This window comes from Patella vulgata, chromosome 5 (genome assembly GCF_932274485.2).
Source record: "Patella vulgata chromosome 5, xgPatVulg1.2, whole genome shotgun sequence".
In the NCBI taxonomy this organism is placed as follows: domain Eukaryota; kingdom Metazoa; phylum Mollusca; class Gastropoda; family Patellidae; genus Patella; species Patella vulgata.
The window spans coordinates 19721253-19736204 of NC_065883.2; the positions used below are offsets into that span (position 1 = coordinate 19721253).

Genomic DNA, 14952 nt, shown 5'->3' on the forward strand with positions numbered 1-14952 from the left:
AACCGTGTAATATTTATTCCCCGAGACTAGAACAGAAATTGTGTTGAGGTTAAGTGTATTAATCATGAATAAATCAACCAACCCTTCATGACAGTTAGCTCATTATTACAGTAAAGTGATTAACGTGCGTGCTAACGTGTACACATATAACATACGAAGATAATTAAACAGGTAGTATAAGACACCTGTTCTAGATTTATAGATTTATATACTGATTAAATTAACACCTATAACGTTATTGCTTGATAGTTAATTTCACTATAGTATCATTCTTAGCAATACAGTATGGTTAACAGGTAATTTCATTATTGTATCATTCTTAGCAATAGAAAATGGTTAAAAATGAAAGATACATTGCGTGAAAACTGTTAACAATAATAGAAAAAAAATTGTTAAAAATGATAGTTAATATAAATTGTGTGAAAATAGAGTAACGGCGATTTTATGAAATAGTTTTTAATACTATTTCGTTATTGGACATTTTTGAACTGCCAATGAAATGTGTTAAAGGAGGTGACCCATCTTATTCTATATTCTAACAAGGATAGATAACGCCGACAGTTACTGGGATCAACTTTTAGAAATGATCTATGTGGACCTGTCCAGCCCTACTGCTTTACTGACACCGGCAATACTATCAGATCATTCAATATGGTGTCCCCACTAGTAACGACACAAACACAATCCTTAATTTACTGTCTACTTTGAACGACGGGGAGTAGAACAATTTCGAAAAATGATGGGAGATAGAGAGAGGAATGGGGTTTAACGTCCACTCGACACAAACTAGGTCATTTCGGGACTAACACATGGTTTAATTTTATTTCAATAATTCGCTTAAGCGTAGGGGTCTTTGGCAGTGGGAGGAAACCGGAGGACCCGGAGAAATCCCACGCGGCTGGACAGGCGACCCTACTCCTTGTCACGTACAGCCGGGGATTCGAAACCACGCCAGTTGACTCAATGACAGACCTTATGATACAGCGCGCACGGACATCCAACCCCCCGAAAAATGATGGGGCAACTGTCATAATTTACAATCAATAGACACAGGTTATATAGTTAGGACAATGTATGTGAACCTCCCAAAATAAAAGATGGAATTTCAGCGGGCGCCCTAATAATATTATTCGCCATCTAATCTTAATGCAATAGTTGACAATAAATATTGCACAACATATAGATTAGAAACAGACATACTATCTTGGGAAATTATATTAATAAATTAATAACAATCTAACGAGGAGTAATATACAGATCAATAAACAGTCTGGTCGCTGATCTCCTTTAGTATTAAAATAATATGAATATATCATAATTAATGGTGTTGTACCTAATCCCTGGAGAAGAGTTGATTTACAGATATAAGTTAATCAAGACAGAATAACATTCAATGACCTCAACATGTACAGTACGCTTTAACATTGTATTTAAATTCAATGTTATTGCGTGGTTTATGCTTCCAGATGCAAAACCAAATCTGCAACTTATGGGGCTAATTGATTGCTATTAGAGCGAAAAAAAACCCCAAGCCAAAAAAATGAAGATTTAATATAAACGCATTGACTAAAGATTGCATAGTTTGTTGTTTATCCTACTTAATTAACCATCAGCAGTTGTCAGGAAAAACACTCAACAATCAATTATTGTAATCATTTAATGCACACATTGGCTCTTTGAATTATCTTCACCTCTCAAGGGTGTGCTAATTAAAGTACATCCATATTAGATTCCTCTGGTGTCATGCTGGTTGTTGTTGCCGCAGGTGAATTCTCGCATATCCTGCGTATATACTAAAGTTTGTTACCCAAAGTCCACAAATCAGAAGTTGCATCGGGTGTTCTAGAAAGAGTTAGCATACCTTGCGAAACGAGATAATAGTTTGGACATGTAGCCAATGAGCGGAAGGCAAAAATGTTTAAGATTGTTTAGTCTGGTTTCTTATTTTCATTTTAATTTCGGTTGAGTGAGCGGAATCGATTATTAACCGAATTTTTAAATAACGTTTTTCATTTGTTTCGTCGGCCGTTAGACACAGACATATTTATATTGCAATCCAAATTCACCCACAGGAATTCTGTAGTAAAAGCAGTAGTTTTATGTTAACCATATTATGCCATCCAATTCCCAAACAATCTTAATGCATGCCGGTAATAACAACCATAAGTAAATGTCATCGTTATGGAATTTCTATACATTCTAAACTCTTTTCAAATATACGGATATGTAATATGATTTTATATTTTACTGTGTTATTGGCTTCAAATATAAGGATCTATGAGGGATATTGACAACCCCATTACCTTTATTTATTAACACATATTTTGACACCCCAGCTTGATTATCGCCATGACATCATTCAGCAGTCGGTGGCTGTCCTATTGTTTAGATTCTTATTTGTTGTTCTCACTTCATATTATTTCTTATTAAAGAGGTTAACAACTTCTTATGCCCTGACACTATAATACATTCATTCCTACTATTCTTTATTTTTCACGTATAGCGGTTTTAACCATAATATCAGTTATTTATTCATATTTTGACGTTCTATTTGTATCTTTAAACCCACTTTCATCGACGAGTCTCACTGAAATCAGAGACTGGTTTCTGAAAAGCCGATAGAAGTTATCTGTTTATACGTTATTCCAACCCCAGAATCTGCTTTAAATGCATTTGCACATGTTGAAAGATTTGATTATTATGTCTCGATTGAAAGCAGATATTAATAATGAAGAATGTTAATCTTTTTTAATGCAGAATGGTGTCGCCGAATCAGAGTTTATTTTGAAAGATAACGATAACAAATTATTGAGCCATGTTTCAATGTCATGTAGTATACAGTTTGATATAAAGGCGAGTAGATTGTTATTATTTTTTTTCTCCAGAGACCATTAGATCTAGATGCGATAGTATTGTATTTTATTATTGATAAGTCAGCCCAAAAGTTTCGCAGTTTGTTAAGGAACCTAAAAAGATTTTCCACAGAATCACGGGCCATAATCCAGAAAGTTACGGTCCGATATGCGCAATTATCGAGAGGAACCCAGATCTTTGGGATAAAAACATATTTTATGTTTCATCAAAATCGGACAAAAATTTTGACCGCTAGAGGGCCGACAACCTTAGTATTACATACTTTTACATTATAATCCTTGAGTGGCATTTAGCGATTGGGCACATTTAAAAAAACACAATACAATTTATATGGCACATATAGCACGACGTTTCGACAAGTTTTTTTCTCATCGTTTTAAAGCACAAATGATAATTAGTAATAAACTAATTATAGTAAAGCCACAAGACGTCGAAACGTCGTGCTATATGTTTATAACCCAGTGAATGTTTTTCCATATAAATTGTGTTGTACTTTTGCACTATTTGCGATCGGGAAGTGGCCATTTTTAAAAGATAGGTTGCCAGGTAATGAAACATTTATACTACACTAAAATCTGATTAAGAGTAACAAATCATGAAGTAATTATCAGAAAACCATTAGAATTTGTTTGCTTTTTATAAAGTTCTGCCCAATGCTAACGTTTAGTATACGAAACTTATAATATCATGGGTTTAGCTGTTCAAGTCTTTTATAAAAATTCATTGGAAATCAATATACTTGTTCGTCTCAAGATCTTAAACTCTGTGTATCAATCTGAAGTCAATCGGGTGATAACTTTAGCCTCTAGAGCGTCACAAGATTTTTCAAAGTGATCAAGGGCCATAACTTTGGCAGTAATTATCGGAAATCGTTGGAATTCAATAGGATTCTTCGTCGCATGACCTCAAACAATGTGTATAAATTTAAAGTCAATCGAATATTAACTTTAGCCTCTAGAGCATCCACAAGATTTTTTGAAGTGATCACGGGCCATAACTCTGGCAGTAAGTATCGGAAATCGCTAAAACTCAATAGGCTTCTTCGTGTCATGACCTTAAACACAGTGAATAAATTTAAAGTCAATCGGATATTAACTTTAGCCTATAGAGCGTTCACCTTACTTTTTTGACTCGATTGATACAATGTAAGGTGGGCATTCGCCGTGACAGTGCCTTCAAATTCTAACTGCCAAACTATCAACTGAATTATGTCATTACTAATCGGTAAACCCTGTATATGTCTAATACAGTCCTACCCAAACTACAGAAATGTCAGACAAGTATGTCCCCGTCTAAAATATCAAAGTTGGTCAATCGATGTGTGCCCGTGCCTTAAAGCTGATAAAATATAAAAACATGTTATTTTATTTGTTCCGCCTTTCATGCGTGGTAATAGAAAAGCAAAGTTACTGATTTATGCTTTTACATCATTCATATATGACATCAGATGGTTTATTGAATTATTTTATTTCATAGTCATCGGTGGCTTTTCTTTTCAGCATTGTGTCTATGTTCAACTAAGCCAGAGGATGATTGTAAATAAGCCACCATAAATATAGTATTATGACTGAAGTTAAAGCATCGTGCGTGTCCACCAACTAAGTGCAGATCACGGTTATTTATCACAGATAGGAACTGGCTTTCTATTTTTATCCTATTAGGAAGGTCGCTATTCACGCAAATCTCAATGGGACCGTAGAACATCAATGTTGTGTCTAATTCTGATTTAAAGGTTACCATCTTTGCATGATCATTCAAAGTACACCAAGAAATAATATGAAGCTACGTGACCAGAATGGTTATTTCTCTATTCCACATAATGTCAGAGGATAAAAAAAATAAAGTCCTCTCCAAAATAAATCAATACCATGCTCTACTGCAGTGAGATAATAATTTAACCAGATCTTTCATAGAAGGTACAATGTTACAAAATAATCTGACTTCCATTGATTATATTAAACTTCGTCTCCTTTTAATTTATCTAAATGTGGACACATTCCAGAGGGATACTCGATTGCACGTTCCGGAATTGAATTTTCTCAACCGAAAAAAGTGACAATCTAGTGAAGAGGTTTTCGCGCTGCAACGCATGCGCCGACTTCATATGAAAATAACTCAGCCAACCGTAACGTTTCAGACTGACAATCGAGCATCCCCAAGTTTGTTTTTTTTCCTGGCACGATTTGGGGGTTATTTAGGCATTAATTTGTTAATGTTTCTATGATTGCTAAATGTACAAGGCTACTGACATAAACTACCAGATGGAGATATCTTTATAGGAAGCTAAAGAGGCTTGGTGAGTATGTGGCGCTCGCTTACTAACCAGGATTTCCAAGATTTGATCCCGATGTTAGCCGAGAAAGACCATCAGGATTCTCCAATCTGGTGTCTCCTTACCAATGGGACAGGACGAACGATTGGAAAGAAAATACACCTAGTCGATCCGATGGGACGCAAAATCCGTTGACTAGAAATCGAAATATAAATAGAACATAGAGGGACTGTAAGGTTACAATTTCTCCCATAGCGTATATGAAACTGGTATAGTTTTGTTTTTATTAAAGCTTTCTTTTTAAAACCCAATATGAACTTGTATGGACATATTGGGTCGTAGTAAAACTCCACTTCAGTCATTCATTGTTTAGTTATATACACGTTTATATACAGTACATTGGTATTAGTATTGGTTTACATGTTTATTGTTTCTCGCTGATTTATCTTCAGCTATTCTTGTCAAACTAGATACGTGAAGCGGGGTTTTGAGTTAAAATGTTAACATATCTTCTAAGATAGTTTCGCGTCTTTCTGGATTCTTATAACCTCCAATTAGTGAAATATGTTAAACTTATTATCGGCTTATCGTAATGTGTTTGTTGGTTGTTGTATCAGAAATACAGGCAGCATGTATGATCTACTCTTTTTAGCCCGAAACAACGATTAGCTGTACCGATAATAATGGATATGTTTATAAGGCTAATGGATGGACATTTCAAAGGTACACTTAAAGAACTATTCGCGAAGGCAAATGTATCATCAGTAAAATACAGTACACTTTAGTCCTTGGAATTTGAGTTCATTGTCAATATTCTCGCCATTTGGAAAATTTGTCATCTTTTTCTTCTTTGTTTGGTTAGATTTGTAAAAAAGTTTAAATTACGGACTCCGAAACTAACGAAATTTAAAGTTAGCACATACAGGCGTATTATCCCGCTTGCTAACCAATCTGATCTTGGCGCATCGCTTTTTACTTTGAACTAGTAGTTTTGTTTATATGTCCGTGTGTTTGTTTACATGCCATGTATTTGTTGTACTGATATGGTTTTTGTTTTGTAATTTTATGCTGCTCACCGTGGTAATCTTGATGCATAAGAATCTTTACAACGAACATCGAGTTCTCTTTAAACAACAGGTGGTGAACAAATTTGGGATGATATACCTAAACAATTTCGAACACTTTCATTTAAATATTTAATGTTTAAAGAATGCTTTACTTTGATCACAAATTACTTCTCGCGATACGTTAGATTGTGGAAATAGACGACTTGCATTCTACTGTTACAAAAACGCTTGATTTAGCATCCAAATGAAACAGTGTAGTAGTTTCAGAATGTAGACCATGTCAAATAATTGATATACCATAGTGCACACGTATGGTGTTGATGCGCACGTACATAATCTTTTCGGCGTACGCAAAGTGGCCATTTTACTTGTTGCTTGTTTGCATTGTTCACGAGAAACGAAGCAGACAAACATAAGTAGATAAACAGACATTGGGAGAGTGCAACTTAACTGCTCGTCAGTATTTCTAGATACATATACGTGTACTTCTTTTTTGAATATTGATAATGACAGATGTCGAGGGGAGGAAGCTACATGTATTGGGCATTAACTTACTATTTAGGATTTTAAAATCGTTTAGCTGGCATCACAGTGTTTACGAAGATTGCAAATAGTTGTGAAATTTCAAAACATTCATGAAACATTCGCTGTCTGTTTGGGTACATGTTCATGTGTCGTTTTTTTCCATAATATGTTTAGATTTTGAAATCTTCAAAATATTGTGCAATTTCAAAACATTCATGAACCGTATTTCAAAAAATTTCGTGCTGAAATTTCGACGTAATTAAGCATCGTTACCAAATGAAATATTTATTATTCTCTAAAACTAAAATAAGTTTTTGATATCCACTTACGTATTTATTGGATTATTTTAATTAGTCGAGCAATTACTGCATATTTATTTATATGAAATGTAAATAGTAAAGATCAAAGGTTAAGTTCTATTTGTCATCGCTACGCTAACTAACTGATCTGCGTTGGGATGACCCAGCGTACATTACGGCTTCAATGTTATATATTTGCTCGGGGTCGGCCTTCCATGTATTGTTTTACCAGCTTCTGTCAGCATAGAAAATGAATCGATAGTATGATGCTATTATACCATGATATTAACTAGTTTATATTGTAATGATTCCAGAAAGCCTATAGATGATTGGGGTAAATATTCGTTGTCCGGTATATAATATAATGAATGAAAGAATGAAATTGACTTTAATGCCCTACTGTCCTGCACCAACTGGGATAATTAAGACGGGCATGCGCGATACAGTGTGCTATGAGGTGAAATGAACCCGGATAGCAACTGGCAAGGGTTCATTTATATACACGCCCACGTATAGGCTACATAGGAATTCGGTTTTTCGTCTAATTCGAACGACTAGACTCCGTTCCTGTCCAGGCCCTCCATCTTGCACCCCTGACAAGGGAAAACCACGTGGAAAAATCCCGGGAACTTTCTCGACCAACACTGGGATTAAACCCTGGATCACCCGGTTAGTGAGCCAGCGCCTTACTATCTAAACCACGGTGGCTCCCTCAAAACGTATAAGTATGTTAATACAGATCCTAAATCAGAGGCGTGTGGCCAAGTTTGTGGGCATTTCCAAGAATAAAAGTGTGGTTAACTATAATTACATATGACACACGCTTGTCATCGTTTCCAGCTTTGATAATTGGTCTTGACATGATTGGGTTTAACGAATGCTAACGTGCACTAATAAATCAACGCAGTGCAGACATAGACATATTATGTGTCTTACAATAGTGTATGGAGTAAACGAATAATGAATTTTGAATGAATTCGTCTCAGAGATACAGTAAAGGAACAATTTGTCTGGAATAAGACGAATGAATTCATTCCAAATGCTAGTTTAACAGGTCTAGTTCAATTTAAGAAAGAATAATATTCCTTGTTTAACCGTTTAGTCAGTCATCGTTTAGAAAAGGATATACAAATGTAGTCATGCTGTATACGGCAATGCCATCACATTATTGTCGGCCATTACTGAAGCCGTTGATCGCCATTTTCATTTTTCGGGGAATATTTCATTTTTTCACGTTTTAATCCACAATAATGTGTAATCAGATTGATTGTTTAACATTTAATTAATGAATCAAGAAGAAACCAAATTTATATCTACGGTCGATAATAAATTTAGACCTGGATTCAGTCCGATTTAAACAGACCCATCGACATGATTATACTGAACGGAATTGAACTGATATTTTATTTTGGTAGGGATTAACAATCCGAAACTTCATAATCAGAGACTTCAAAAGGTCCATTACCTCGGAATGTAAATCTAGGTTGTATAAGCTCTAATTAGAATTTCTCGCGTAACTTTAATGCCTTTTCATCCACCCCTTTTGTTCTCCGAGTGATATATGTTTTAGCTAATTCAAGAAAATGTTAGATCATTAGAAAATGACTTCACTGGCTTTGTTAACTGGATGGATGAATAACTATAAACGTTTTGAAACTTTAATGATGTTCCCTGAATGGTACCTGTTTAAGCGAATTCCAGGAAATATTAGATTTTTAGAAAATGATATAAATTGCATTAGAAAGATAAATGAATAACACCAAACGGCGTGATAACAATCATTTAAGACATATTAATTTGGCTTAAAGTAGTCTCTAACTCAATATCATCCAAAGTCTTCGACATTGAAAACACGAATTATTTGTCAATTTAAATCAACGTTGATGTAGTGGTCTTACCGGGAAAAGATGGGCTTCTGGTATGCAATATTTAAGATAAAAAAAAACATTTTACCTTGGTACACGAATCGTGTACCATAATGCGTTTTCGAGTCATTTGTAACAAGGGACCCGAAGAACAAGTCAAGTCAAACAGTGACGGCATATGTGGAGAGCATGCGCAATAAATACTATCAATGTAGACTGGAATAACCAGACGTTAGGGATTGCCATTCGATTGAGACTTCTGGCCTATTTCTCCGAAAATAACTGATTTGAAATCAGAGGAAAAACGAAAACATTCATATTACATTATTATATGCATTGCGACCCATTTATGTCAATTTCTAGGTCCCAACTATTAGCGATTTAGCTCCTTTAAATATTGACTGTGAAAGTTGAAATTGTAACAAAAATGTAGTGGCGTTTCTTTTTATTTGGGGTAGGGGGCATTTTATGATGACAGACATGATAAACGGATTAAAGACATACCGTCTAAAGACGTGAATGAGGGGATATGAAATGAAATGAAATGGGGTTTAACGTCCTACTGTTTTGCTCCTAAACTGGGCTAATGAAGACGGGTATACGCCATACAATGTGCTATGAGGGAAATTTTGCCCGGGCAACGAAGCTACGGCCTACTCTTATATCGAATTCCAACTGCCAAGGGATCTTTTACGTGCACGCCAATATGTACACGGGACCTCGGTTTTTCGTCCCATCCGAACGACTAGACAGCTTCCCTTGCCATGCCCTCCGTCCTGCATCACTGACAAGGGGAAACCACGCCAAAAAATCTGGATGAACTTTCTCGGCCAATGCAGGGATCGAACACCCGACCTCCAGGCTAGCGAGCCAGCGCCTTACCCACTTAGCCACGTGATCCCCGAATGAGGGGATACAGCGGACAGCAAACAAGAAAGAACAAATTGAAAGGTTATGATAAAGCTTGCGTACTCCTTCATTTCAGTTCCCAGATTATAACGGTGCGTCCACCACCATCGCTCATCAACCGTATCGATTGTGGAGATCCAGACAAAGAGGATGAAAAAATAAATAGGTAATTAAATTGAAAGATTATCAAGAAGCTTCTACTCCCTTCATTTCAACGCCCATGTGATAACGATACTTCAATATGATCGACCTTTACTCATCAACCGTGGCGATTGTGGAAACCCATTCAAAGGAGATGATATAGACATCAACCAATAAACATAGGTAAATCGAAAGTTTATTAAGGAGCTTCTACTCCCATCAGTCCAACTCGCAGATTATAACGGTATCTCCACGTGACCTTTATTCATCAAGCGTATCGATTGTCGATTATTAGAAAGCGCGTTATCCAGATAATGACCTAATGGTAAAACAAGATATAGATAAACAATAAGAAAAATGAGAAGAGATCAATATTTTCTGCTGAGGGAGCTCTTAGAATTTTGATTAATGTGAAATCGACCATTGGGGTAAAGTTTACACAGGATAGGACAATAAATATTAGTTATTAATCAAAATATATCTAAAATAAAAACCCAAACTCTATAAATATTGAAAGTATGGCCGTCTTTAAAGATCAAATTCAATTTAAGGCTTATTTCTTTAAATATTCGATTATCTACTAGTTTTGTCAAACATAGCAATTGTTTTATGCACATTCATTAACTTTCATTTCATTGTAAACTAGACAGAAATCCAGTGTGATTACATATGAATAAATTAACATGACAACCATGACAAATCAATAACAACATAATCTAATCATATATATATATATATATATATATGCATGACGGGCATTTATCTATTAATTATATATGAGTTATAAATATAATGGAAGCAAGATATATGTTGAAACCATATTTTGAAACGCTTCTCTTTCTTTGGTATTCGTGTTCTCCTATTTTAATACATAATTATGCTATGTTATTTCTCCTATATTAATGCATAGTCACGATATAAAGTGTAAAACAGCCGGTGAGAAAATTGTATTAAAGATTAAATCTATATATGTAAGTATAAGCTGTTTCATGTTTCATATTGTATTGCACATGTATATAACATAAAACAAACTCATAATATTAAAAACAGACAGCTGCGCTGTTGTATACATAATACACATTCCATAAAATATGATATCGGGTTTAAAATGTGTGGATATATATATATCTAAGAAAGAGGTTATAATATATCTATATTGTGTTATTACTAGATTGTCAAACAATCTCAAACAATCTATATGTCATCCCATTTTCCTAAACACTATCAGACTCTGTATATCGCTACGGTACTAAACGCCTTTGCTCGTTGGCAAAGGAATAGACCGAGAGAATACTAAACAAAGACGATTACTGACGCCACTTACCTGACGAACATTTCTATTCCTGTTGGTTCTAAAGATCGTTTTATCCCCTTCCAAGATTTTTTCAATTTAAAAACTTGCAAAGCTGAAAGAGGCAGCCGCGAATCCGTCGGGGCTGGCGGTGCCGGATCACAGAAACCATCCGCCATTTCTTCAACGGCCTCGTTTTCAGTTATCTCTGTTGGAGTTGAATGGCGACAGCCCATAGTGCCAATATCGATCCACAATCGCGATCTCTTTCTCTTTTTTTGACCACGGCTGGATTTGAGTTAGCGTGTTTCTCTTAACTTGTCATGACTGCTTTCAAAGGCCACATCAAGATGTGTATACAAAAGAAATGTGTTGTCTCAAATGGTCAAAAGGTTCGAAACTTTAATCCACACTCAAAATAACCTGTAAAATGGAAATCGATAATTTAGTCTACAAAACGGATTAAGCTAATTTGAGCAGTAAAGGAGATTATTCTCCAACAAAAACAGTGATTTATTGATAACAAAAAAGAGAAAAACTAAATACGGCTTAATAACAATAGTTTTCTTGTTTTGTGCTATTATTATTATTATTATCAATTTTTCACTATTACCATGTAGTCATTAGGCTAATACTTGTTTAATTTCAAGCAACAGGTGGTATATGTATATATATAAAATTATATATATTGTATACATCTATAATATTGGCTTAAAATAAGTATACATTTAAAACCGTGCTAATACTACGTGTAGATCTTAAGACCAGTGTTTTGCATTTTAAATATAGCGTACATACATAATCCATTTAGTAGTAACAGAAAATATAACGACTATGCGCTATTTAAGGAAAGTTATATTTAGTACGGCGCTACATGTAATTAAAATACTACAGGTATTAGTTTCTTAAATATAATCTTTTATTGGGATGCTACGAAGCCAGGGTAATACTTGACACCCACAATACGATAATTAATTGTCCGCCTGTTTTACAATTCTTTAATGTTTGTTTAGGTGGCCATGAAGCGTGGTACGCCTCTCAATAATCACCTATATTATTAACGTCCTTGGGTTGACAATCCGTTCGAATATCACAGGTCAAAGTTCAAGTAAGAACAGATGGTATCTAAAATTAGATCATAACTTTTGTATGCCAATCAATTTCTTTGAAACATACTGCCATGTAAAACATGAAAACAGATTAACTTTTTGTGGTCATTTTGAAATTGGGATTAAGAAAAACAAAAGGATTTACATGTAGTCTGTTACATATAAATGTAGATAAAAATTTTAAAAAATTAATGATATAATTTCCAAAATATACGGTCGAACAAAATAAGTTACCCATGTCAAACGCTGATGTTGATGGAGAAGAAAAGAAGTTAATAATAATTATAATAACCAGATTCTACTGGGTATAAGACGAGCTAATTTTTGTTCTTTTACATATTTGGTTATGCGTGGGTGTGGATGGAGGTAACGTCCGCTTCAGCCATAAGGATATATATGGTGATCTGTTAATTGGGATGATTGCGATTAACAATATAATGTTTCCATGACCCCTGGAGTGGACAATTTACCAATACCCCCCCCCCCCCCTCCTTTTGAGTGGCTATCCAAATGTTGTCCCTAAAGATCTGGACTGGGCACAAGAAATTAGTTATCCATACACCCCAATATCCACACATTGCCCATACATAATACAATATTTATAGGGTTATTTTAATTTGTTTATGTGTGTCCGGGAGGGGGGGGGGGGTACTGCAGTGGAGTCAAGTGGCATGGTTTCTATCCCACACCGTCTTCATTAACCCAGCCGGAGCAGAACATTTCACTTTCCCCACAGCTAAAGACCTCTATGCGCGAACGAATTATTGAAATGGAATTTAACCATGCGTTAGTGCTGAAATGAAATAATTTGTGTAAAGAAGACGTTAAACCCCATTTTTCTGTCTCTGGGTCAAAATTAGATTACCAATAGAGCTTATTCATGTTGATTATTATTGCTTTTTGAGTGTTTTCCACCAAATCAATAAATATGTTTTACATTGTTGGTAGCAACCTTTCTGTTCCTTGAAAAAAAAAAATTATATTGAATTGATTTGTAGCAAACATAAATAGATATTGACAACCTTAATTAAAGCAACTTTAAACATTAATAATATACTTTGAAATGAAATGGGGTTTAGCGTCCTACTTTTCTGCACAGTCTGAGCAAATGAGCTAATGAAGATGGACATACTATGAGAGAAACAACGCCCGTTAAAAATTCCAATTGCCAGGGGTTCTGTTACATTCGCGCTAATGTGTACAAGGGACCTCTGTTTTTTTCCCCATCCGAATGACTAGATGTGATTACCATGCCCCCCATCCTGCACAACTGACAAGGGGAAACCACGCTGGAAAATCTGAAAGAACTTTCTGGGTCAACACTGGGAACAAACCCCGGAACCCCTGGATAGCGAGCCAGCGCCGTAATCACCCACCACTCTTTAAAACGAATAAGGTCTGAATAGAAGATTCCTAGAAAACCATATCTTAGTCAAGCACAACTTTCGAAATTGTGGAGATACAAAGTTTCAGTTTCCACGTGTTTGTAACAATTCTATGCTATATGCTATTGTCTGGATAGCAATGCGTACTTGCAGACGTTACAGGGTTCTGTAAGTTATTGATAGAAATGAAATGAAATGGGGTTTAACGTCCTACTGTTCTGCTCCTATACTGGGCTAATGAAGAAGGGCATACGCCATACAGTGTGCTATGAGAGAAATTTTGACCCGGCAGCGGCACTATCGCCTACTCTTATATCGAATTCCAACTGCCAGGGGAACTTTTACGTGCATTCCAATATATACACGGGACCTCGGTTTTTCGTCTCATCCGAAGGACTAGACAGCTGTCCTTGTCAGGCCCTCCGTTCTGCACCACTAACAAGGGGAAATCACGTCGGAAAATCCCAATGCAGTTAGCCCAGTTAAATAAGAATATGTCTAGTGGGTCATACTAATCATTGACAAGAGCGATGTTTTGTCAACATCGCCAAAAGTATGGCAACAATTTTCCGACAAGGAAAATAAATGTTGTTGTAGACATTCTACACACTGTATCCAAAATTTAAATAATTTTATGAACGTTTATTAAACCTACAGACAAGCTGAAGAAGAATACACTTCTTGTACCTATAGGACGCCCTTGGTTCGGCCCCGATGCGGAACGAGAAAGTTATTCGGGATTTTTCTGCGTACAGCGTCTAGTCATGCAGATGGATCGGAAAACCGAGGTCCTGTGCAGAAGTTGGCATGCTCGTAAAAATACTATTGCCAAATAGAACAAGAGTAAGTCGTAGCACCGGTATACAGGGCTAATGTCCCCCCCCCCCGCCCGCCCGCCACCCCCTTAGCACATTGCATGGCGTATGCCCAGTCGTTTCACTGTTATTAAAGGGCACCCTGTGAAATCTGAGACTTTACTTTTAAATCAGATCCATTTCTGTTAAATTCCATTACATACTGATTGATTGGTGACATCATGTACGTAAAGTACGCTGAATTCGTCCTGATGTACCGTTAATAACTTCTACTTGATTTCTCAATTGCGGTTACTCCGCAATGCATTGATTGTCTTTTTTTTCATTTCATCTTAAAATTTATTGATTGTTCATGCTATTTTGTCGATCGATTACTTTAAAAACTTGTAACTTTTTTTAT

The 14952-nt window shown here is 35.7% G+C and overlaps 1 protein-coding gene across 1 annotated transcript in view; it reads right to left on the reverse strand.

The window, feature by feature from the left end:
- LOC126821439 (myoglobin) overlaps positions 1-11572 on the reverse strand; it is a 28659-nt gene extending 17087 nt beyond the window's left edge. Inside the window, exon 1 of the mRNA XM_050549861.2 lies at positions 11277-11572. Coding sequence (XP_050405818.1) covers positions 11277-11479 — 203 coding nt within the window. The 5' untranslated portion in view covers positions 11480-11572. The remainder of the gene's footprint in view (positions 1-11276) is intronic.
- Between the last annotated feature and the right edge of the window lie 3380 nt (positions 11573-14952).